Source organism: Aspergillus vadensis, assembly GCF_003184925.1.
Source record: "Aspergillus vadensis CBS 113365 unplaced genomic scaffold BO88scaffold_9, whole genome shotgun sequence".
Classification (NCBI taxonomy): Eukaryota; Fungi; Ascomycota; class Eurotiomycetes; order Eurotiales; family Aspergillaceae; genus Aspergillus; species Aspergillus vadensis.
In genome coordinates this window covers 157,914-181,172 of record NW_020292047.1, presented here as the reverse complement: position 1 = coordinate 181,172, position 23,259 = coordinate 157,914, and the positions used below count along the sequence as shown (strand labels likewise).

At 50.3% G+C, this 23,259-nt stretch overlaps 15 protein-coding genes across 15 annotated transcripts; 9 read left to right on the top strand and 6 right to left on the bottom strand.

The window, feature by feature from the left end:
- Positions 1-506: 506 nt before the first annotated feature.
- Positions 507-1,097, top strand: BO88DRAFT_414298 (LuxS/MPP-like metallohydrolase; the record flags this gene model as incomplete). The annotated part of the gene is made up of 1 exon (XM_025708163.1): positions 507-1,097. The coding sequence occupies one exon, from the start codon at positions 507-509 to the stop codon at positions 1,095-1,097; it is 591 nt and encodes a 196-aa protein (XP_025563606.1).
- A 354-nt stretch (positions 1,098-1,451) lies between these two features.
- Positions 1,452-1,940, top strand: BO88DRAFT_414297 (uncharacterized protein; the record flags this gene model as incomplete). The annotated part of the gene is made up of 2 exons (XM_025708162.1): positions 1,452-1,479; positions 1,579-1,940. 2 exons carry the CDS (start codon positions 1,452-1,454, stop codon positions 1,938-1,940), a joined length of 390 nt encoding a protein of 129 aa, XP_025563605.1.
- Positions 1,941-2,062: 122 nt separating this feature from the next.
- BO88DRAFT_443197 (kinase-like protein) lies at positions 2,063-3,487 on the bottom strand (the record flags this gene model as incomplete). The annotated part of the gene is made up of 5 exons (XM_025710002.1): positions 2,063-2,238; positions 2,298-2,460; positions 2,517-2,857; positions 2,915-3,243; positions 3,303-3,487. 5 exons carry the CDS (start codon positions 3,485-3,487, stop codon positions 2,063-2,065), a joined length of 1,194 nt encoding a protein of 397 aa, XP_025563604.1.
- A 1,026-nt stretch (positions 3,488-4,513) lies between these two features.
- On the bottom strand, positions 4,514-5,907 carry BO88DRAFT_404166 (exosome non-catalytic core subunit RRP40). Its single transcript, XM_025706547.1, has one exon. It carries the CDS (start codon positions 5,689-5,691, stop codon positions 4,852-4,854), a length of 840 nt encoding a protein of 279 aa, XP_025563603.1. The 5' UTR covers positions 5,692-5,907; the 3' UTR covers positions 4,514-4,851.
- Positions 5,908-6,209: 302 nt separating this feature from the next.
- On the top strand, positions 6,210-8,548 carry BO88DRAFT_404165 (ribosome-associated complex protein SSZ1). The gene is made up of 5 exons (XM_025706546.1): positions 6,210-6,312; positions 6,419-6,455; positions 6,522-6,648; positions 6,704-7,475; positions 7,537-8,548. The coding sequence occupies exons 1-5, from the start codon at positions 6,223-6,225 to the stop codon at positions 8,209-8,211; spliced, it is 1,701 nt and encodes a 566-aa protein (XP_025563602.1). The 5' UTR covers positions 6,210-6,222; the 3' UTR covers positions 8,212-8,548.
- Positions 8,549-8,938: 390 nt separating this feature from the next.
- On the bottom strand, positions 8,939-10,212 carry BO88DRAFT_404164 (SUR7/PalI family protein). Its single transcript, XM_025706545.1, has 4 exons — positions 10,156-10,212; positions 9,785-10,082; positions 9,542-9,724; positions 8,939-9,493 (listed from the first exon to the last, which is right to left on the bottom strand). The coding sequence occupies exons 2-4, from the start codon at positions 10,072-10,074 to the stop codon at positions 9,247-9,249; spliced, it is 720 nt and encodes a 239-aa protein (XP_025563601.1). The 5' UTR covers positions 10,075-10,082; positions 10,156-10,212; the 3' UTR covers positions 8,939-9,246.
- BO88DRAFT_404163 (uncharacterized protein) lies at positions 10,155-10,724 on the bottom strand. Its single transcript, XM_025706544.1, has one exon. It carries the CDS (start codon positions 10,516-10,518, stop codon positions 10,270-10,272), a length of 249 nt encoding a protein of 82 aa, XP_025563600.1. The 5' UTR covers positions 10,519-10,724; the 3' UTR covers positions 10,155-10,269.
- On the top strand, positions 10,575-12,285 carry BO88DRAFT_404162 (uncharacterized protein). Its single transcript, XM_025706543.1, has 4 exons — positions 10,575-11,029; positions 11,146-11,331; positions 11,465-11,767; positions 11,827-12,285. Exons 1-4 carry the CDS (start codon positions 10,964-10,966, stop codon positions 12,208-12,210), a joined length of 939 nt encoding a protein of 312 aa, XP_025563599.1. The 5' UTR covers positions 10,575-10,963; the 3' UTR covers positions 12,211-12,285.
- A 134-nt stretch (positions 12,286-12,419) lies between these two features.
- Positions 12,420-15,304, top strand: BO88DRAFT_404161 (tRNA methyltransferase RSM22). The gene has a single exon (XM_025706542.1). The coding sequence runs from the start codon at positions 12,512-12,514 to the stop codon at positions 15,086-15,088; it is 2,577 nt and encodes an 858-aa protein (XP_025563598.1). The 5' UTR covers positions 12,420-12,511; the 3' UTR covers positions 15,089-15,304.
- Positions 15,305-15,799: 495 nt separating this feature from the next.
- Positions 15,800-16,368, bottom strand: BO88DRAFT_452818 (DASH complex subunit SPC19; the record flags this gene model as incomplete). Its single annotated transcript, XM_025710716.1, has 2 exons — positions 15,800-16,180; positions 16,237-16,368. The coding sequence occupies 2 exons, from the start codon at positions 16,366-16,368 to the stop codon at positions 15,800-15,802; spliced, it is 513 nt and encodes a 170-aa protein (XP_025563597.1).
- A 300-nt stretch (positions 16,369-16,668) lies between these two features.
- BO88DRAFT_452817 (F1F0 ATP synthase subunit i) lies at positions 16,669-17,185 on the top strand (the record flags this gene model as incomplete). Its single annotated transcript, XM_025710715.1, has 4 exons — positions 16,669-16,705; positions 16,786-16,815; positions 16,954-17,004; positions 17,130-17,185. 4 exons carry the CDS (start codon positions 16,669-16,671, stop codon positions 17,183-17,185), a joined length of 174 nt encoding a protein of 57 aa, XP_025563596.1.
- An 882-nt stretch (positions 17,186-18,067) lies between these two features.
- On the top strand, positions 18,068-18,549 carry BO88DRAFT_452816 (mitochondrial 37S ribosomal protein uS14m; the record flags this gene model as incomplete). The annotated part of the gene is made up of 3 exons (XM_025710714.1): positions 18,068-18,174; positions 18,249-18,420; positions 18,487-18,549. 3 exons carry the CDS (start codon positions 18,068-18,070, stop codon positions 18,547-18,549), a joined length of 342 nt encoding a protein of 113 aa, XP_025563595.1.
- A 593-nt stretch (positions 18,550-19,142) lies between these two features.
- On the top strand, positions 19,143-20,681 carry BO88DRAFT_386690 (uncharacterized protein; the record flags this gene model as incomplete). Its single annotated transcript, XM_025704795.1, has 4 exons — positions 19,143-19,210; positions 19,263-19,378; positions 19,439-19,990; positions 20,061-20,681. The coding sequence occupies 4 exons, from the start codon at positions 19,143-19,145 to the stop codon at positions 20,459-20,461; spliced, it is 1,137 nt and encodes a 378-aa protein (XP_025563594.1). The 3' UTR covers positions 20,462-20,681.
- On the bottom strand, positions 20,259-21,747 carry BO88DRAFT_363778 (uncharacterized protein). Its single transcript, XM_025703953.1, has 2 exons — positions 21,408-21,747; positions 20,259-21,331 (listed from the first exon to the last, which is right to left on the bottom strand). Exons 1-2 carry the CDS (start codon positions 21,666-21,668, stop codon positions 20,600-20,602), a joined length of 993 nt encoding a protein of 330 aa, XP_025563593.1. The 5' UTR covers positions 21,669-21,747; the 3' UTR covers positions 20,259-20,599.
- A 105-nt stretch (positions 21,748-21,852) lies between these two features.
- Positions 21,853-22,919, top strand: BO88DRAFT_487282 (tubulin-binding prefolding complex subunit PAC10). The gene is made up of 3 exons (XM_025712533.1): positions 21,853-21,961; positions 22,137-22,608; positions 22,676-22,919. Exons 1-3 carry the CDS (start codon positions 21,939-21,941, stop codon positions 22,778-22,780), a joined length of 600 nt encoding a protein of 199 aa, XP_025563592.1. The 5' UTR covers positions 21,853-21,938; the 3' UTR covers positions 22,781-22,919.
- The last annotated feature ends 340 nt before the right edge of the window (positions 22,920-23,259 follow it).

Below are 23,259 nucleotides of genomic sequence, written 5' to 3'. Positions count from 1 at the left end.
CTTTGGTCGAATAGACGGTGCAAGAAGGGGCTTCTTACGCACACGCCTGTGTGTTCATTGCTGGATTGAAACCTACCGGATCCCCAATATCGAACCCATGATGTTGTTTTTCATTAGGTCGCAGATTTAAGGGGAGCAACTTTCTAGAGATCTTATCTTTGAACTGTGGTAACATGTTTGTCCATATTGTGATGTGAATTTGTGTATGGACTCCTACGTGATAGCTCGAAAAGATTCCCAGGGATTTGGTGCAAGAGCTTTGGGAAATTGGACAGTCTCCAAATACAGAGCGATCCCTCAGACTTCACTTACCACCTCTGAACGACTTGATTCCGCAACGATTAGATGTTAAACGAATGGATTTCGCAGAACTAGCTCGTCAACCTACGCTAATCCGTCATGACGACCATGTCCGTGTGTGGTTCAAAGGAAAAAGATGACCAATTTAGTTGCCCACAGCCAGTATAAAGATTCTTCTTCGGTCCCCCATGGTCTCACTCACACCGATGTATGCTGTCATGACGCGTTTATACGTTGATTTGGTCGAAGACAGCCTTGATGAATACGCCTATAACGCGGATAAGGCCGGTTTGAGCTACAATTTGTCAGAAAACGCACAGGGACTAATTATAGAGCTTAAGAGTTTCAACGACAAGATGTCAGTGCTTTTGGAGAAAGTATTACTGGCAGTAAGAGATTTGGAAATCAAGCGAGAGCAATTCGACGTGGCCAAGGAGAGGGTGTGGAAAGCATATAAGAGTTTCGACTACATGGAGCCGTATCGACAGATCAATACCTTCTCGCGCCTGTTGATCAACGAAAGATCCTGGGCTCCTTCCCAACTACTCGAGGAGCTTCCAGCAGTGACAGCTGAGGATATACGCTCGTTCTTTCCCCAAATGCTGCAACAAAAGCACATCAAGATCCTCGTTCATGGCAATCTGAACAAAGAAGATGCACTAAGTTTAACAAATCTTGTGGAATCAAACACTCCGCCCACGTCAATATCCAAAAAGCCAATGGCCATCACGCCGCACGATTGCGCTACCCAGCGGAGCAAAGTACCTGTACGAGCGAGTATTGAAGAACCCAGATAACATCAACCATTGTCTCGAGTATATCATCGCAGTCGGCTCTGTCTCGGATCGTTCGCAACGAACCAAGTTGCTACTTTTATCCCAGGCTGTCGCAGGATCATGCTTCAGCACGCTGCGCACAAAAGAGCAGCTCGGATACATCATTGATTCGGCCATAGGGTCTACGTGACGACTGGTACCTGACGCGTTCTCGTGCAGAGTGAGAGGGGTTGCATGTATCTCGAAGAGCGCTGTGATGCGTTTTTGGAAACCTTTGCGCATTAGTTGCGTGCAATGACCGACGAAATGTTTAAAGAGCACAAGATCGCGTTGATCAACAGACTTCTGGAGAAATTGAAGAATCTGAACCAAGAAATGTCTCGCTTTTGGGCTCATATTATGAGTGAGGTGCTTGACTTTTAGCAGGGTATGTTTGGCACTTATTTTACTTGTTCAATAATTGCCCGTGTAAACTGACTAAATGGATGGACCAAATGTCCAGTATATCAAGAGGTTGAACACGTTGAACCCCTTACAAAGAAGAACATACTCGAGTTCTTTAACCAGTTCATTTATCCCTCTTCTTCAACTAGGGCGAAACTATCGATACATCTTATTGCGCAGGCATCTAATGGATATTCTGCTGCTGTAGGATACAGTGCTGCTGGTGAAGAAAATGTTGACGCTTCAGCGTTAAGGAGAAATCAGGACGATGCAGCAGTCATTGAACATAAGCGTCCAGTGTCCCCCGCCACTATTCCGGTTGATAATGTCAGGAAATGGAAGGCAAGTCTGCCACTTTCGCCGGCTGCAACCCCAGTGAAAGGCCTAGCCGAATTCGAAGGGTTTGGGTCAAAGTCTTGATGTCCGTTTGCGAGGCCTTCGATGGGCATGGAGAACGAACTAATGCTGTCTATGATTGATTGATTGATTTATTCCTATGCTTCATTCTATTGACTAGTCTTATGTAAAGAAAATGTATTTGCTCAAGAATTATAATCTGCATCCTGATCTGGCCTCAAGAGAGCAAGTGCCTCGGAGGCCTCTATTCGACTCGACGGTACAAATCTCATCAATTTCCGAATGACCGAAGCAAGACGGTTACGTATCGGGTCCGGCTCCCTTCTACTGAGCCTTCTGTCTAATTCAGATACCTGGTCGTCTTCCGATTCACTTAGCGAACATACGTGTATCAGGTACGCAGAATGGCTTTTCACTCACCTTCTAACCAGCCTAAGTCACGCTTGAAGTTTAGTTTCATGCGTTCCCATATCGGCTGCCATTCCTTCGGCAACTCCTCCACAAAACCGATCATCTGTAGGACCAGGACTTCATCTTCGCCTAGGTAGTAGAATGGATATGACCCAATTATGAATGCATGGATCTCGTCATAATGTCAGAATTATATTTCTTGCAAAAGAACAGGAGCATTGTATTTACCATACAGCCAGCGCGCCATAAATCAACACGATAGTCAAAGGAATTGGTGAAAATCAGCTCAGGGACCCGCAATTGCCCTGGCTGAGCAAGTACTTTAGGCTCGTTCCCCTGCAGGAACGCTTCCCCGAAATCGAGAATCCGAATATCTTCTTCATCTTCGTCTACCCAGGTTTCCCATTCTGCGGATTTTACTAGTTGTTTTGGCAGGCTGTTGTCTAGTGGCTTGCCGTCGAGTCGAGCTAGTTCTTCCACTTCTGGAAATCCGAGAATTGCGAAGAGCTCTTCTTTCGTGGCGTGCGAGAGATTGGTACAGCTGAACGCGATGTTTCCGCCGCTTATATCTATCACATGGTCAGCACTTTGATGTGGGGGGGCCGAGACCTTTACAGGTGGATTACCTCCATGTCCCATGCCAGCTTCATGAATCAAACTGATAGCTTCTAGAAGCTGCTCCGACATCCGAAGAATAATATCCATCTCGAGGTCATCCCCAAAAGAGTGATAATCATCAATAACCTTACTGACAGGAGGGCCTAGCAACTCGAATACAATACATAAGTGGGTTCCATTAGGGCCCTGATGGGTAAAGGAGTCGAGAACGGAAACAATGTATTTTGCAGACGGATTTCCCTGCGAACGGTCTGCTAATAATTGTAGATTGTAAAGTTCTCGAGAGCCCTGGGAGGTATCTGCTCTCATGATCTTCACTGAGACCCATTGGCTTTTCCTGATAACCCGTTACTTATAGTAGAGACATGTAGAAGTTACAGTTGGTAACAAACTCACTCTTTATCGTACGCAAGCCACACGGTGGAAAACCCTCCCCAACCTAGTTTATGGTGGATCTCGTAGCGACCATCCTTGAAGGTATCTCCCAGGGAGACTGGATGATATCCACCTGGGCGGTACTTTAATAGCTTTTCCTGTGAGTAGAGGAGATTATTCTGCTCGTAGACGGACAGGTCTTCCATGACCTGATAGTTGGGGCATGAAAACTGAAACTAGAAGGTTTGTTCAAGTAGATCGTATTGACATACTCATTTCGAAGTATGCTTCTTACAAAAGGTGTAGTCCTTCCTATGAACTCTGTAGCTGACGCCTGCTATGTAGTATTAGAATGCTTTGGGGTTGTATCCGGGCCGTGGGACCTCTTTAGACAGGGTGGGGGAAAGCCATTTGTGGGGCCCGACAGGATCTTAGTGTCGATCATAGCATTCCGGACTTGCCCTAGATACTTGATATTGCCATATTCTTTGGCTTCTGGAACCAAGCCGCCTCCTCCATTGTGTTTGACTTGGGAAAAAACTATTGTACTACTAGTAGTACTTGAATAGCTGAAGATTTCCATAATGAATCATGCAGTGTCTGATGCAAATAGTAATAGCACAGTACTAAGATACTCATATGCAATAAATATTTGCAAATTAGAATGGCTATTCAAGTAACCAAGTGTCAATAACACTACAAGGAGAATTGGACAACAGAGCCAAAGAAAACGCTTTGTTACACCAATTATCATACGTGACAATAGTGGCCAAATTCCCAAATTCCCTCCGAAAATTACGACAACAATTCTGAGAGCAATAATCTCGAAAAGTGCGTATATCCTGACGCACATTGAAGAGACATATTACATGGAATATATCTATATATTAGAATTGCCCGCACATATACTGTTGGTGAGGGCTATTTGGCAGCTCCATGCATGGCTAGTTTATCAAAATGTTTGCTTTATGCTTTGACTGATCGAACGCTTCTAGTCCTTATATTTCTCTCAACAGTATGAAAGAAGGCCAGTTCAAAATTTCATATGCAATGCCTATATTTTGGGGGTTTGCCTTCTCTATATCTCTGCAGTGTCGAGAGATTGTGACGACAGGATGGAGCACTGTGTTTCAAGCGACAATCTCCCATTTGTATTCTTAGCTATAAGGGATGGATACTCCGCATGCTTAACTGCTATAAGGCATTCTGGGAATTTCTTTTCTTGAATAACACTGACAATCGCATCTATCATAGTAGCTAAAAATCAAAGAAAGGGCCGTCAAGCACAGACACAGCAAACCCGGAGCGATGCATAGACATAAAAGTGGTGTTGTGAGCACTTTAGTATATGCTCCTAAGAGACTCTCACTTTCGAAGAAACTCCATCCAACTCCCATCCGAAGAGTTGCCCTTCTAGTCACAAGTTTCTACTGCTTAATCCAGACCCAGAACAATACACCAATGTATGTACATCGAGTACCCACACTTCTGCTACATATTATCGCTCGAAAAGATCATCAAACAATGCATGGTATTATCACACGATCAATCATTAAGAGACAAAGCACATCTATACCTCAATCTTCATCTCCCGCAATATCCTCGACACCAACTTCTTCTGATCCGCCGGATTCAAATCGTGCTCATCGATCGTAGTCAGACACCGTCCCACAGCTACCGTCGCCTTAACAGAAGTTTCGCCTCCGCTAGAACAGTCGACCCAAACTTTGCCGTTCCTTCCCACGGCGATCTCAAAGCCGCCCGATTTCTCCAGCTTCTTGCCCAGTTCCTCCAACACCACCAACCCTGCCACACCATCCTGAGAGTCTGAAGAGGATGAGCTCGCCCTCATCAACCTAGCAGCCATGCCAGTAGAGATATCGAACACCATTCCCCCATTCAATTGACCGAGTCCTCCAGGTTCAGCCTTGCCCGTTGCAGGATTCACACAGGCCAGCTCAACCTCCGCGCCCGCGCCCAGACCCACCGAGAGCACACGCGCGTAAACCAGATCGCCTTGTTTCAGCATCGGCCGGGTCTTCTTCGTCGCACCTTCGAAAGATAGTTGTCCCAGTACCGCATGGGGCGCTTGCGGGGTGATCATGCAGTGAAAGTAATCCACGCTAGAGTGGTGGACCTGCGCGATAACCAGGTCATTAACGGTAGGGATGTAACGGCGATTCGGAGTCGAGAGGATAGAAACAGCGTTCCGTTTGGTGTCTGTGGAGAGAATGCCGGCTTGTGTGGCTGTGAGGACATGGCTGGGGGAGGATGATGCTTGAGGGGAAGAGGAGGGCGGTTGCGAAAGTAGACGGAGACCGGGGCCAAGTCTCAATGGCGCGGAATTGGTGGATGGGAGGTATTCTGACGGGATCTCATCCCCGGGGAGAAGAATCAGGGGAGACGACATGTTGGAAATGTGTTTGTCCCACTGGGGCCTGCAGTGGTGTTGGAGAATCACGAATGCTGGAGTGGTTGACCGCGACGGGCAAAAAGAAGCGCAAATCCAAAGGCTTATCGGGTGATGCTTATCGCCACGTGATACAGCTCATTCTGGATTGAAGATGAGATGGGCGCCACGATGGTTTGAGAGTGAACCATACAGGGTATACTTGCTGTGAAACTGTATTGTCTGAGCATTCACCTCCTCGTTTCTCCATATTAATTGATATATGTGGAGAATGATCAATTCCATTAGATTCTTGACGCTACTGCTGCAGGACTGCCGAACTGTAATTGCACCGCCACATATCCTATCGATAAGCCCTCAGCCACATCTGCCCGCCAATTGCAAACCAGCCAAAATTTTTTTCCTTCGGGGCAAAACGAAGCGCGGCGGTTCGAGAAGCAGCAGCCCGACTTACTTTGACTTGATTTCCTCCTCTTCTTTTTCCCTCCTCCCCCCAATCCCCTTCATCTCTTTTCACATCCTACCGTCAAGATGAGCTCCGAAACTAACGGCACTGCTGAGAGATTCGCCATCGGTATCTCCTTTGGCAACTCCTCCAGCTCCATTGCCCGCATCAACGCCGTATGTGAATTTTGTACCCTTCCCATGCGGATGCCCGCCCCATTGGGACTTTTACACCACCGCTGTGCAAAGTTGCGACAGACCGCTGACTTGACTTGGATTATAGGAAGGCAAGGCTGAGGTTATTGCCAACGAGGAGGGAGGTTAGTATAATTTAATGCGCTTTGGACAAAGTCTTTATTCGAACGCATCGACTTACCCATCACCAGACCGTCAAATCCCTACCGTCCTCTCCTACATTGATGGCGAGGAATACCACGGTACTCAGGCTAAGGCCCAGCTTATCCGCAACTCCAAGAACACCGTTGCCTACTTCAGAGATTTCCTTGGCAAGGAGTATGTCAACTCGTTCTGATGACAACTAGGCGCACATGCTGACGGACATGCACAGCTTCAAGTCGATAGACCCCACTCCCTGCCACAACTCGGCCCACCCTCAACAGAGCGACTCGACCGTTGCTTTCTCCATCTGCGATACCTCCAGCGAGACCCCCAACACTGTCACCGTCTCCGAGATCACAACCCGCCATCTCCGCCGTCTGAAGCAGTCTGCCGCTGATTTCCTTGGAAAGGAGGTCAACGCCGCTGTTATCACCGTCCCCACCGACTTCAAGGATGCTCAGCGTGAGGCTTTGATCGCCGCTGCTAACGCTGCTGGCCTTGAGGTCCTGCAGCTCATCCACGAGCCCGTTGCTGCTGTCCTTGCCTACGACGCTCGTCCCGAGGCTGTCGTGACCGACAAGCTGGTCGTTGTCGCCGACCTTGGTGGCACTCGCTCCGATGCCGCCGTCGTTGCTTGCCGTGGTGGCATGTACACCACTCTTGCTACTGCTCACGACTACGAGCTGGGCGGTGCTCAGTTGGACAAGATCATCATCGACCACTTCGCTAAGGAGTTCATGAAGAAGCACAAGACCGACCCCCGCGAGAACGCTCGTGGTCTGGCCAAGCTGAAGCTGGAGGGTGAGGCCACCAGAAAGGCTCTCAGTCTCGGTACCAACGCTACTCTGAGCATCGAGTCTCTGGCTGACGGCATTGACTACGGCTCTACCGTCAACCGTACCCGCTACGAGCTGCTGTCCGGCAAGGTGTTCGCTCAGTTCACCGGCCTGATCGAGCAGGTTGTCAAGAAGGCTGGTCTCGATGTCCTGGACATTGATGAGGTTCGTTCCATCTAAACCTTCGTTGTTCATCTTGCTCGCAGCCCGATATTAACTTTTGCAGGTTATCTTCGCTGGTGGTACTTCCCACACCCCCAAGATCGCCCAGTTGGCCCGCAACATCTTCCCCGAGAAGACCACCATCCTCGCTCCCTCCACCTTCATTGGTGCCATCAACCCCTCCGAGCTCGCTCCCAGAGGTGCCGCTATCCAGGCCTCCCTGATCCAGGAGTTCGACAAGGAGGACATTGAGCAGTCCATTCACCCCATGGTTACCGCTACCCCTCACCTTCAGAATGCCATCGGTGTCGAGTTCACCTCTGGCGAGACCGTTGACTTCAAGCCTCTTCTGAACACCGAGACTGCTCTCCCCGCTCGTCGTACTGCGCAGTTCTCTGTCCCCAAGGAGGGCGGCGATGTCTTCGTCCGTGTCTGCGAGGGTGTTCGTGAGATCAAGGTTACCAAGCCCGAGCCCAAGCCCAAGGAGGAGAAGACCAAGACCGAAGAGGATGAGGATGACTCTGACTTCGACTCCGATGAGGAGGAAGAGGAGGAGATCCGCGAGCTCGTCTGGAAGACCGAGAAGCCCATTGCTGAGCTGGCCGTCAAGGGCGTCAAGGCTGGCAGCAAGGTTGAGCTGATGATCCACGTCAACGCTGACCTTGGTCTGCAGATCACGGCCAAGGAAGTTGGCGGCCAAGGTGCCGTCCGCGGTGCCGTTGAGGCTCCCAAGGCCTAGATTTCCCTTTAACGTATAATTTTCTTGCTCATATATCTTTGAACATCTCAAGACTATAACGATGCTTTTCCTTCTATGAATCGATCTAGATTTTTATAACCATTGTTGAACGACTCCTGTGACCCCTGTGGCCTCTTTGCAACTAACTTTGCATCCATTGGGTGCACCGGGCAGGACTCAGGGAATACGTTCTGCATTCTGTCTTGCTATGACTTATTGATGATGATGTATCGATGAAGGCTTCTAAAAGTATATAGAGCTGTTTTGAAGCACAATAGAAAGCCGATGTGTTTCCAGACTCATTTTCCTAACATATTCAGAAAGTAACAATGTATGGGTCCAAAGTTGTGCCGTAGGATTTCACTATCTGCTTCTGTAGGGCACATTCTTCCACCTCCTTATGACCCTAAGAAGGTAGCACAGCGCAAGCACACAGTTATAATCGTAGATAGAATATAAGTGCAATAGTAACAAGGGACGAAGTGGTGTCACAATCCATCCGTTTCACAGCATTGAGCCTAGGAAATATCATCAGCTATTTTTATACATTATGCATACAGTTGATTTCTCAGTGACTACTAACTAGGTTGGAAATGATGGAATCCTTACGAACATTGTCATGTTCTATTAGTCTTCATGCATCAGTTCATTCTTTTCAGATAAATTGTATTACAATTAAGGGCGGATAGATATAAAGTAGCAAAGACAGTATAATACATGAAACTTGGCCGAGTTAAACAGACAGACATCCATCATCAAAGAGACATTAATGTTAGCATGCGCGGATGAGCCCACTTGATTCGCTCGCACAGGAGGGCGTGGTTACTCAACCCGCAAAGAACAAGTCATAAACAATCAGATCCATACTCCGGTAGACGCACCCTTCGGTGTTGACGGGGCGAGTATAAGGCTTGCGGCCGATAGGTAAACAATTGGCGGAGGCCGGCGTACTATAGTAGGTATTGACGAAGTACTATAGCCCAGTTTTTTTCAATTCTTCCTGAATAATATCAAAGGAAGAAGACCATGTCGGATTTATGGCGCAGTCTCCTTGTTGCTTCTTACGCTGTTTGAGCGTGCGGACGAGAAGAAGCCCCGGCGACGGTGCTCACGGCCACTGTATCCCCTCTCCTTGCGCCCGACAGCACCACCCATGCAATAGAACATGCATGCAAGCAGCAGGCAAGCCACAGCGGTCCACATGAAAGCGAAAGCCTTGACACCCACGCTGGCGCTCTGGCCATTGGCGTTGAACTTGTTGCGTCCTTGGACGTAGACGGCACTTGAGATTGTTAGTGAAGCTCCGATCCAATTTCTGTGGTAGACTTACGTGATAAGGCAAGTCGTGATGATCTGGAAAATCAGGGCGATCCAAGCCATCAGCGAAGAGATATAGCTTCCAATGCGCGTGCACATGGCCAGGAACCCAGTGAACAGCGACACCACGCCGAAGAAGAGCGCGATGATAAGGAAGGGGAACGAGAACCGAGATGTGAGGAAGTAGTGGTTCGTGCTGTGGAATGTTAGATTGCAATTGTACGACGGATAATCTGGCAGTTTCTTTCTTGCTTACCCGATGAAAGCAGAGGGAATATTCTCAGTCGTGCCAAAGTTGCGCCGGCTCGGGGGATCAAATGGGAAGTCTGGGTAAGACGATCCGCATTGGTTCTTTCCATTCGCCGACACTGCACATATCTCCCAGAAAGTCCAGCGAGATAAGGATGGTGCACCTGGAATATTGCTTGTGTCGACCTGCAGGAAGAAGATTTCGTTCAGAGGACGCGAGTTTCTCGCTCCGCCCAACAAGGTCAGGAACATCAACAGAAGAGCACCGGCCGTGAAGAACAGGCCTAGGAAGCCCATTGCAACTCCTACAGTACAATTGGTGTCAGCTGAGTTGTTGTGCGACGCAGCAGGCACTCATCCTGCAGGGGATGTACTCACTGCTGAGAGCCATTGTAACGGTATTTTGTCAAGATTTCTGAGTTCGCTATTGAGTCGGTGATTGGAAGAGTCCCAGCACAACCTAAGTTATTGATTGCGACAGGTATCTATCTATCATTCGAGAGAGAGATGCGAGACCCTATAGATGGGGAAGAGAAACAAAAACAGACGAAGGATCGAAAGGGTCTGTCTGCGAGGGAGTGGATATCCGGAGAAGCCGGTGGAGGGATGTGGGAGGAGGGGGGAAATAAAGTACCAGGGGAGCCATAGTAGTGATATAATGATGAGGGTGACCTTCAACAATGAGCGTAACTGCGAATCAATGTTTTCTTTGGATCGACGAGGCACAAACTGGCCAGCCATGACGGCGTCGACGTCATGGTTGCAGCAGGCCCCGCTAACTGTCCTCGGCTAGTCTAAACCTTAGCGCTGCGCTAGCCCATATCAGGATAAGGCTGCCTGAAGGCCTGGGCGCTGAGGCCCATCATTCCTTATCCATGACGTTGTCGAACTCCCTCTTCCGCTGCAACTTTCGTCCTCTGAACAAACGTTGCACCACCCACCATCCATCCATTGAGTTGGGTACCCGCCTTTCCTCCTCTCGGATCGACGTGGATCACTCGAAAGCCAATGCGGATTTTTCTATTGTCGACTTCGTCACCAGACCCTGAAGACAAACCCTGCTGCCTACGGTGTCCTGTCCACACCCCCCATCGCTCCCTACCGATCCATTGACCACTGTCGGGCCAAAGGTACAATCATCCGATCTCCAGAGGGTCGCAACTAACCCGCTGGGTCATTGCTCACAATGGCTACTTGGGCTTACCCGCCTCTACCCCCAGAGCGCCTAGAACAGGAAGTCGACTCCGCGTTGGTATGCCCTGTTTTATTTCTCCGTCCCCGGTGAACCTCAAATTTGAGCCGACCCGATGGCGCACATGCATCATCGATAGGGCAAGGACAGTACTAACTTTTTTGGCAACTGTATAGGCCAAAGAGCTAGAATGGCTATTACGTTCGCTGCAAGACTCCCTTACCTCGTTACGAGAGGGCCTCCATGAATGCGCGGCTCTATTGGCACCCAAAGAGCCGGGATCAACACTCGTCCTCTCTTCTCTACGCTCTGAAAATGTGAAAGGCTTTGTGACTCGGGTTGGGACAAAGATTGTGAAGGGCGTATGTTGTCACTACTCACATTTATTGCTTATGATGCAGCCCAGTGATATGGACCCGCATCCTTTGCGCGCTATGGCCGTTGCTTATCACAACGTAGCGCTTCCAGGATGACGCTAATCAAACCTCTCTATAGGACATCCAACTCCGTCTTAGCTCCCTTGCCTCGCGGGGTTCAGCCACTACCCGCTTGTGCCTGGCAAATACCCCTACAACACCCGAACTCATTCTAAGTCAACTAGTCTCGGTCAAAAACTTGGTCAATCAAAGTCTCGACATTGTCGATGTAAGCACCTGGACCGGTGACCCGCTCAACGCGGGCTTCATCTACAGCCAACTGCACCTCCTGCGCGAGACGATCAGTGAAGCACGGCAGATGCTGAAGGGCGAGAGTGATAAGGTCAGAGGCAAGTGGTGGGAGACAAGTGCGCAAGAGGAGGTAAGTGGCTATACATTTGCTCTCTTCGTTCTAGATCATGGGCTAAGCTGTAGTCGTAGATGTTTGACCCCCCGCTACCGGCATACTTATCATTCCATCTATCCATTGCGGACTCGGCTTTAGTCCTGTATTTGAGGACGCTAGAATCTAACACCCCCGTCCATACGCCAACTGCATTCGCGACTGACATCTCTCTCACCGGGTTCAACCTGCGGGACCGGTTGTTTGGAAGCCGCCATCGTCCTCACGACGAGGCAGGCGATGTCTTCACCTGGAAAGGGGACGAAGTCAAGGTGAGGGAGAAGATCCGCGTAGAGAGCCAGGACCCTAGCCTTATGGCCGTGATGGCCAAACTAACCGCTCTTGAGCACGAAGTGCTGAAGTGGATATCAGCTCTCAAGGTGCTCATGGGCAACGAAGACACGGACAGCGAGTCTCAGTAGTACGTCGAGCTAGTATAACCAGCTTTGTAAATAGGTCTATTATAATGCATCCAACATTTCCCCCCATCTTTTGATCTTTGATGCATGCGCCTCTTCATTCCTGGTGATTCCTGAGGCACCAATTAGGTCTAGATGATTATGTAACGCTCTGTTACCTAAACAGCCAATGGGAGCTGCGGAATTTCTGATGGGCATGCGGCTTGGCGCGAGTTTTCCTAGCAAAAGCTCTCCAGTGGCAAGGACAATTTCTTTCAGGTACAAGCTCCTGATACTTGCATCTCGAGCCTTGGAAGGGTTGAGGATGTTGTCACGAACTCCGGCAGTCAGGGCGACCCGGTCCCATCCCCATGCCCTTTTGCGTCCGGCCGTATCCAGGTCGCCGCAGACCGGTTCGCAGCCTCTCCGCCGCGGAGCTGCGAGCTTCATAACTGGGCGCCCCAGAACCTCGATTGCCCGCAAAGCGTTCCCATCGACCTTACATTTGGAATCCCTACTCAGGGAAGCTACCTACGTTCGCTCGCAACTATGGGTGCACAGCCGAAGGCATGCGTCGTCCACGACAGCGACGGAGACCGACCCCGATGCGGAGAAGAAAGATGCTATTTACGCCTTAGTCGACAAGATCAACGAAACGGATCTGGAGATGGCCGAGCTCATGCACGAGCTGGATCTTTTGGACGATCACGAGAAAGCCCTTAACCTCGAAGGTGTCGATTTCGATTATGCATTGAGTCAGACGATCGGCCACCGGGACGAAGAAACATTGGATGCGCGGGTGCGAGAAGCAAGACAGGAGTTTGGTGAATACCTTCCGGAGGGCCTCTTAAATGATAGAGAGACTCAGTTGTATACTCGGTTGTACGGTGAACCAATCTATCTTTCACAAGAGTCTGAGTTGGACCTAGTGGAAGAGGAGATAGATCCGGATAAACTATACCGTGAAGATGGTGAGGGCGGCTGGGAAGAAGTTGCAATGGACGAGTCTGCGACACACGACGAACCTCCATTGGTCTATGATATGGAAGCTCCACCGTCAGTCGAGGAAACGATCGCGATGCAACGGACGAGAGAAGTCGCCGAGCAGCTGGGCGGAGAGATCATGCTCGAGCAGTTCGAAGATGAAGCAGCAGCAGACTCGGCTCCCAAATTCCATCCTTTGACCACAATGGGGAAGTTTTCCACCGATCCTAGTACTATATTCATACCGAAGGATAGCGTGACGGGCCCTATCTCCGTTATTCTGTCGGACTTTTCGAACAAGCACATTGCGGATACCGCCCATCGCACACTTGGTGGCCAGTACCTCCCTTATTCCACTACAACGCCGCCCCTGCGTCTGCAAGCTCCTCAACAGCCGATTCCTCTAGAAGCATCCCAGCGGTACATGAGCGAAATGGAAGCCAACGTCTTTCTTGCCGCTCTCTACCCCGGCATGTATGCATCTGTCCTGAGTGTTTTGGTGGAAGTCCGGAAACGCTTGGGTACAGACTGGATCCGGAACCTGATGACACAGGAAGGCGGGCCCCATGTCCTTGACGTTAGTGCCGGTGGTGCAGGTGTCTTGGCGTGGAGAGACATCCTTCGTGCGGAGTGGGAAGCCATGATGCCAGAGAACAGCTCAGAGGACCCTTATCCCGTGGGCCGGTCGACCGTTGTCACTGGATCCGACTCTCTTCGTCTTCGTGCCAGTGCGATGCTCGAAGATACCAGCTTTCTGCCACGACTACCCGACTACGTCCATGTTCGCGAGAAGCCAACCTTGCAAGATGAACGGGCTCCGCCAAAGCGGAAACAGTACGACATCATCATCGCCCCACACTCCCTGCTCGGAATTGAGGAAGAGTTCCTCCGGAAGGAACATGTACAGAACCTATGGAACCTCCTGAACCCCAACGGAGGTGTTCTGATCCTCCTCGAGAAGGGACACCAGAAGGGCTTCGAAGCCGTTGCGGGAGCGCGTGACATGCTCCTGAAGCGATTCATCTCCAGCCCCGGATCCACCACATACGAAAACTTGACCGAATCGCCCGAAGAAGACACTTTCATCGAGAAAGAAGCCGGCATGATCGTCGCCCCTTGCACCAACCACAACAAGTGCCCCATGTACCAGATCCCCGGTCATACCAAGGGCCGTAGAGATTACTGTCACTTCCAACAACGCTACATCCGCCCGGCCTTCCTCCAGCGCATCATCGGCGCCAAGGATCGCAACCACGAGGACCTGAAATTCAGTTACATCGCCGTCCAGCGCGGTGTTGATCGTCGTGTCGAGGACAGCATCATCCAGGGCACCGAAGCCGCAGATGCAGCCTTTGACGGATACGAAGACGCAGTCGAGATGCCTAAGCAAGAAGCCGAAGCGTCATCCGACAAGGCTGTCGCATCCGAGACTCAACCTACACCTCCTACAGAGCAACAGGAAACAGGAGGCGTTAACTTCCTCTCCCTGCCCCGTATCGTCTACCAACCTATGAAGCGCCGCGGTCACGTCATCTTCGACCTTTGCACGCCGGCCGGCAAGATCGAGCGCTGGACCGTCCCCCGGTCGTTCAGTCGGCAAGCGTACAAGGATGCGCGCAAGTCCCAGTGGGGAGACCTGTGGGCTCTTGGTGCGAAGACTCGTATTGCCAGATCGCTGAGACTCGGCGAAAAGCACGGTGAGAGTAGGAAGGAACGACTTGCCCGGCGGGCTGCTGAGAAGGAGGAGATGGAAGAAGACGCAGAGGATGCTTTGGAGGAAGGTATGGAGGCTACCAGCAGTATGCCTGATCTTCAGACCCCGATTAAGAAGAAGGGCCAGAAGATACCCAGTTGGGAGAAGCAGCAGATGAAGAAGAAGCGCAGACAGGCTTTGAAGCAGGTGAAGCCTTCGGCCTAAAATTACATACTGGGTCTGGGCTTGGTTGTTACTTTTCGGGTATCTACATTGGAGTCAAAAGTGGCGTATAGAGGGTTTGGATTGCTTCCTGGCTAGGAGCATCATTTGTGGGTTGGGGACGGTCATTGTATTATATTCCTGTACGATATATGACATGTAGTATAGACCATAGCTGTTGGTTGTAAAAGACTTCTTCACTCAATGGCACAATCTCCATTATTCATCTTGTGCATGGTCATCATGTGTAGCAGGAGGGGCAGCTCTATAAGATCCCTCTGCAAGTGCCCCAGGGGCTTCTATGATTGAGCGTTCCACGTGGACACTGAATCTTCCCAGCATTGTCCTTCAAGTCAGGCATCTTCCGCTCATAGTGGTGAGAGCGCGATGGCTATAGCTTCGCCGATGGTCCTTCATTCACAGCGGCTCTGCGCTTTCAGTATGCAGTGTCGACATGTAGAGCATAGTCATAACTCGACTACGGCCATAAGTCGATATGCGGCCGCACATCCCGAATCGGGGCTATACTCTCCCTGACGAGAAGTACCCCCTCTTGACTCTGAGAAATAACATCGTAGCCACAAGCCATATCCCCTTAGCCATCCTCAGTCATCTGATATCCTACATTCGCAGGATTGCCCAAGGTGGCTCAAACGATCCCATCTTAGTCGAAGAGCTCTCAGCAAGCATCACTTCCAACCTTCAAGCCGAGCTCTAGTGAAACGCCATACTCTTCCTCAACTGCCTCTCCCTCTGCGTACTCTGCAACTCCAACCTCTCCACCGCATACTGCAACCGTTCCTTCTTCTGCATCAGTCGTTTCAACTCCGCCGCCTTCGCAGCCTTCCCAGAGGCGCCCCCGCTCTGGAGTCGATCGCCATAAGCGCTACGCATCCTCGAAGGCTGACGGCTCTCATTTGAGTACATTCTTCCCTCTTGCAGCTCGCATTTTGCTCTCAGTCCTTGTTCTCGCCGCGAAAGCTTCTCCACGTGGTTCGACGCTAGTGAGAGCAGGTGGGCGATGCTGGGAGTGATTTCATCGAGGAGGGATTGTTGGGCTTCGCGCAGAGTAGGTTCGGGGAGGAGTTCGAAGTGCTGTTGGGGTTAGATTGGGGGTTTTGATATTAAGCAGGAGGGTATGGGGTACGTACTCGGGTTGTTTGCAAGACCTTGCATAGTCGGGGAAAGTCGCTAATACCGGAGTCGAGGGTGGAGATGGAGGAATCGAGGAGTTGGAGGGAGGATCCGAGGGAAGAGACAGAAGCTTGGAGGTGGTCTGCCATTGCGATTATGTTGGAATGAAATATCGGGTATCTGCTGGAAGAAAAGGTGTTGTGTATTGTCTTGATTAATCGTTATCGTGATTGTTGATTGTTTACTGCGGAGGGGCAACCAGCGATAGACGCCGCAGTAAAAGCGGCGCGGCAAATCCTTCCCGAAGCGTTAAAGCGGCCGGGGATTCGGACTCCCGGACAAACCTCGTTGTACCCGCTCTCGTCCTCGTCGCTCCTTCACCAGCTGCTCCAACTCCCGTCTTTCCTCCATACCTAGCACTTCGCTTTCAATCAAACGATCTGCCCACCATGTCTCTCCTCGGAAAGAAGTTCCCCACCCCCGTTGGTACGTTTGCCGTGAGCCTGGCGCGCCCATGTTGGTGTTCGAGAGTTGAGGATATGAACTGACCTGCTTTGCTCATTTAGCCAAGCCCATGGCTCCCTTCTTCGCCGCCGGTATGCATGCACTCCTATTACCTTGTTGAATGGCTATGTCTAGCCTGGATAGCTATGCGAATATGACGGAATAGCTCCATTGAAGCGCGTTGAGAGAGAGGGGTAATGGCGGCTTTCTAACGGTGTTTCGAATTACAGGTCTGGTCATCCTCTACGGTGTCAACTCTTTCGCCAACGTCATGATGTCGAGTAAGTGAACCTGTCACGACATTCTCAATACCAGCACGTTATCAAGCGTCCGCTTGAATCCAACACCGAATCCCTTGTTCTTTCGAACCGAATCGTGCATGCTAACCTCGGTTGTTACCCCTTAGCCGCCGAGTTCAAGAACGACCCCCGCAACCCCAACCTCAAGAACCAGAAGCATTAAATTAGCTCTGGATGAATTTCCGAGCACGCGGATATGGCGGATGAATGCGTGGCTTGTGTGGGTGGTTTGAGAGCCCCGGTTGCTGCGGGTTCGTCGGTCAGTCGAGTTTGCGGGCATTTACTGTGTATAAGCTTATAGAAGATACCGTCATACGACATTTGCCAATTGATATGTTGTATACCTATTTCTCCGCTTGATGGTGGTGGTGTTTTGCTCGGAGGTGTGCGGAGCCGGAGGGCATCGCTGGAAGACTGATATGTAGGAACCTGGTGGATACGGCCACTGTGGGAGATTGGACTAGTTGCATAGACGTAGTATGGCGGGCTGCAGGTCTTAGTGTGCACTTAGAGTATTGGATGTATAGGTTGGTCTGCTAGCTGAGGATGGCCATTGGAAATGGTTATAACGAGTCGCTATGCTTATGGGGTGCAATTACAGGCTGAGCTCTACTGCTGAAATGTTAAGCATAATTCCTTTACTGTCCATTCTGCCTCTAGGGTAGTGCGTACAGAGCTTCGAAGTAGGCCTAGATTTTGATATTGTACGTACGTTGCACGGTCAAGACACAAGATATCAATGATACTTTCCATCACCTCGCCAAAATCAAACCACACTATCCAAAAATGGAATCAATATATAGCACATCATAATATAAATTATTCAATTCCTGCATTACAAGAATACCCTCATACTCTGTATATCCGACAAAATCCTCCTCCCATCCGGGTAAAAAGAGACAGATGCCCCTAACCCAAACAGGCAATCCGCATCCCGACTCCCGTGACTTTCGCCGCTCCGGCCAAAACCTCCGGCCATCAAATCCATCCCCAAATCGCATTCGAGCCAAATCAGCGCCAGGAAACCCCCTTTCACCAGGTCAACATGTCGCACTTCCGGTCCAAGATCCTCGACCTCGGCGGGTTCATCAACCCCCGTGTTGTCCGCGACCACACCAAGCGGAAGGTTTTCGAGCAATTCGAGCCGGAACGGTAATTGCAACCCATACCCCAAAGGTCAATGAAACCAGCTAAACAGCTACTAATTGCTATCTTCTGGATAATAGTCAAGCTCTCCGCTACGTGATCCACAACACTTCCCTCCCCCAGCGTGTGCGCGCCCAGGCTCAGCTCCAGCTCGCTTCCATGCACGCCTACACTCGCTCGACGCAGATCAAGAACCGCTGTGTGGCGGGTGGTGTTCCTCGCAGTGTTATTCGGGCGTTTAGACTTGGTAGAGTATGTTTATCCCTATGGAACGGGTGTCTGATTGGGTCAGTGCTAATGTCTGGTGTGTGTGCGCAGTACCAATTCCGTCAGCAGGCGCTGGCCGGTGAACTCCCCGGTGTGAAGAAGGCCAGTTGGTAAATTACTAGTATGGGAAATTTATGCGAAAAGAATACATATATTTGTGATAGCTTTCATTGGGTTCGGCGGGTTCTTCCTGAAAGGCGTTTGTTTTCAACTTTCCTCCGTTTCCTTGTGTTGGTCGGAGGACTTGTATATTAGGTTTGATTAGATGATGAGGAGGAATGAGATATGCCTTTTCATCGTCTTGGGTTTTTGTGCTCAGTTGAGATGGTTTTTGATCTACAGTACTCCCAGAGAGGGGAGTTGCAGTGGTGTGGCTATTTACGGGGATTCTGTTCGGCATCATCCATGGCTGTATGTGACACCATCGGATCTTGTCGATTGGTCTGCGCAGTGAAGGGCGGATGTTACATAAAGTACTAAGTAAGCTATGCATTGACAAACGCCTGCACTTGGCTTCACTTGAAATTCACTGGCATTGGCTGGGGGAAGTTGCAGTTTCTTTCTGGTTCTTCTGTTTGCTCTTGCCGTTGCTTTTATTCTAGATCTGTTGTCTTTTGTCTCCATATCTCATTTCTCTCTCTTGCTGAATACACTCACTGTTACTCACACGCTCGTTCTCTCGTCATCGTCGAACTACACTCGCCAGAATGTTCGTCTTCAGCCGAAAGGACCTCCCTGCAGAACCTGTATTCCCCGCGGATCTGGAGAAACTGGGGTAAGAGGGACTGAGATAGATAGAAGCCAGTCCATCTACTAACCAAAGCCAGGTACTTCATCACCGAAGATGACCAGATCCGAAAGATCTCCGCGCCAAAAGAAGAGTTCCAGTTCAAGATCAACAGGAACGCGCGCTGGAATGAGATGCAGCGAGAGGCGATGAACAGTATGCCTATGCCTTCAGAAAAGGAAAAACATTATTCTTCGTATTCTAACCACTATATAGCATGCATTCGCAACATCGTCCTCGCCCGTCTTCGCAGCCTCGGGCTCATCACTCTACGGCTCCCACTTACAGCCCGACCTACCGATGCGCATGTGCCTATTCTCATCTCCAAGAACCTGTCCACTGCCTCCCGCGTCATAGTTGTCTTCGGAGAGCCTATACAGGACCTCGGCATCTGGGCTTACCGGACTCTCAGCAGCGATGGGATTGAAGTCGGGTCGGCTGTTGCATTTGCGCGGGCTGTTCTGGATCAGAAAGACACGGCTCTTGTCCTGGCAAACACCGGGCAGTTGGTGTGGCATTGTGGCTCTGGTCAAGCGATGACACTGACATCCTGGCATTGCGTTCCTCGAAAGTCGGCGGTAGATCCGCCGCTGGTGATGACTCGTCGGAACAAGATCCCTGGGAATGGTGACTGGCAGGAACATATTCAGTATGTGTTTGAGGAGATCTTGGCTGCTCGGGGTCGGCTGGTTAGGGCTGATGCGAAGATTGGAGTGGTCGGGTTGGATGATGGGGGGCTGGGTGTTATTCGGTACTTGGGGGGTAATTGTAGGTTTAATTTTCTTGCTTCAAGGTTTATGGGTGGTTGGTTGTCTGGTATCTGGCTAACAAGTGACAGGGGAAGCATGGCGTCCATATATATCAGCAATCTGTCTCACCAATCCTTTTCACCGGATTGGCGTTGACTTCGGAGACAAGGATGGTAAAGATTCTAAGGACCCCTCATCGTTTGTGAGCTTCGTCTCTTCGCGTTGCCGTGGGTATATTCTGTCGGAACAGGATCTCGGGCTGCCTGTCCCTGCTCCTGAGCATCATGGGTGCAACTGCTATTCATCTGGCGAGCCGCTGATAACCGAGTGTGTTATGCCCAAGGCGTGGGAGGATATGCTGAAGTGGCTTAATACGACTTTCGAGGATCCAGAATACTGCGAGGCTAATTTGATGTTCAGGGAGTTTTCGGGGAATATGGGGGATGATGCTATGGAGAGAGTTGCTGAGCTTGAGCGAGAGGATGATTGATATTGCTTGAGAAGTAGTTAGCACAGATTCTTATTGATACAATCTTACCAACCATAGTGCATATGTCCATCATTGTCATTATACAGTAATATATACTACATATAATAGTACACCGTCAACCCTAACAGCATACGCTCTTCACTCACTCTTATCCCTCTGCTGATTCTTATCCGCATCCATATCCTTCTCTTTCTCCTCCCACTTCTCCCTCACCCTCCTCCTCAACCCTCCATTCACCCCTCTACCCCAAATAACCTCCTCCTCCCTATCCCCCTCCCCAACCCTCTGCCCATTACCTCCACCCTCACCACCCTCCCTACTCATCCCCCCACCAACCCTCTCACTCCCCACAACCACCTTCCTCTCCTTCACCCTCCTCTCCCTCCCCCTCGCAACCTCCACCTTCCTCAAATAAATCGCATAAATCATCACCTCCGCCACGCCCACCACCACCGCCGCCGCCAACGACACCAACACCTTTACCGACTCCGAGACCCCCTGTCCTGTCCCCTTCCCCCTCCACACCCTCGCCACAGTAGACACCAGCATCTCCGGGGACCGGAAACTCCGCAGCGCCCAGTACACGCTGAACCCGGTGATCAGGACGGAGAGGAAGATGTTGAGCACGAGGCCGGGAGTGAGGGGGTCTGCGTCATTGTCATCATCATTGTTGGGATTATGCCTGTTGTGTAGTGCTTCGAGGGTGGGTGTTGAGGAGGTGAAGATTGAGGGTTTCGTTGCTGCTGGGGTTCTGGAGGATGTAGGGAAGAAACCGGGTGAGGTGAAGGATGAGGAGGAGGTCATGCGGTTGTAGGCGTCTGTTTCGGCGGCGGCGAGAAGGCGCGCTTTGAGGGCGAGATATTCAGGTGACTGTGTATGTCAGTCTAGTTAGTCTTGTTTTGTGTATAGTGTTGGGGGGAGGTAAGTGTTGAAGATAGGTGCTTACCGGCTCGGGTTTCTTGGGCGGAGGAGGGACGTAGACTTTTGTTCCGCGGAGGAGGGAGTTCAGGGTTTTGCTTCCATCAGTAGAAGGTGAAGAGTCTGTGGTAGGTTTTTGTCGGAAGTATCGAGCTATCTTGATTAATTGGTCGTGGGAAATCGGGTCCTCTAGATTCAAGGTATCGGGGAGGGAGAAGTCATGTCGCGAGGTAGAAGGGAGGGCCTCGATGGCGGAGAGAATGGAGGGTGTTGTTGTTAGGAGGACCATTGCGGAGATGTTATATATCTTTATAACATGTTGTTTGTATATTTGTGCGAGGTGAAGTTGATTAAGAGAAAGTAAGAATAGTTGTAGATTGTATGTTGATGATGATGAAGATCGCCGCAGATGACACCATTCCCGAACAGGCAATCAACTCCCCCACTCCATCATTATCATTATTCCTCGCTCTCTCTCTCCTCCGCGGCCTGCAGTGCATCTCTTTACCTTCCGCCCTCCCCCTCTTTCTATCTTATATACTCCGACCTGTCTGTCACCATGGCAGACAAGAAGACTTCCTCGTGAGTAGTCCACATCCCGTACAGCAAAAATCACCCTTCTTATTCCACACAACCACCACAACAACCCCTCCCCTCTCCACCATCCCAGCCCAAATATCCCCAAACCACAAACACCCACCCCCCTAAGAGAACCACCACTAACCCTCCCCCCTTCCCCCGGGGACCATCAAACCAGAGTAACACCCCCCACCAACCCGCGCGGGATCCCCGCCGCGCCCTTCGTCGACAATGTAGCCGACTACGTATCCTCACGAAGCGAAGTGGAACCGACGCTACGGTCCTTCCAAGAGATGATCTCGAAGTACCAATTCATGGAAGTCAACACGCAGCGCCGGGCCCAGGGTCTACGCGACAAGATCCCCGACATCAAGAAGACATTGGAGATGGTGCGATTCCTGAAACTCAGAAGAGAAAATGCAAGTGCCTCGGCACTCGAAACCAACTTCGAATTGAACGATACATTGTACGCTCGCGCGACGGTCTCGCCCGCGGACACCGAGGAAGTGTACCTTTGGCTCGGAGCGAATGTCATGCTTGCGTACCCGATTGAGGAGGCGGAGAGCATGTTGGATGAGAAGTTGGCGGCGGCGCAGAAGAGTCTGGGCAATTGTGAGGAGGATTTGGAGTTTTTGAGGGAGCAGATTACGGTATGTTTATTCTATTCCATTTTTGGGTTTGGGTTTGGGCCGGGGCTAATGGTTTGTGTTTGTGTAGACGCTGGAGGTTGCGACGGCGAGAGTTTATAATTGGGATGTGGTGCAGAGACGGAAAGAAAAAGCTGAAGGTAAGGGTGATGAGGAAACGGAGAAGGCTGCTTGATTATCATTTTTTAGAGAGATATGATATGATACTTTTTAATGTACTGTTTTTGTGTTGTTTCTGGTTTTGTCTCCGACTACCCTTTTGTATGTATTTAGTGTCAAAAGCAGGCATTGAAAATAAAAGTCTACATGATGATAAGTTACTATGAACAACGGTAGATCTTCAATAGATATCTGCAATGCGCCGTGCCATTATATGATCTATGATCGCCGAAAATAAACATGTAGACCCTCGCACGCTCATCCAAACACTAGCTCAACAGCAAATAGAAATATATTAGGTCATGCCAGCAGCTGTGCATCTCGTAAATCATCAATCGCAGCATATGTTTCTCAAACCAGACCCATGTAATCCCAGAGTGGGAAAGTCGAATCGAAAGCAATATTAAAACCATATATCATCGAACAGAGCAAATGCCACAATTCGTAAGTCATACGACGGAAAATCTCGTCAATTAGCAGTTAATGCTTCGCTTC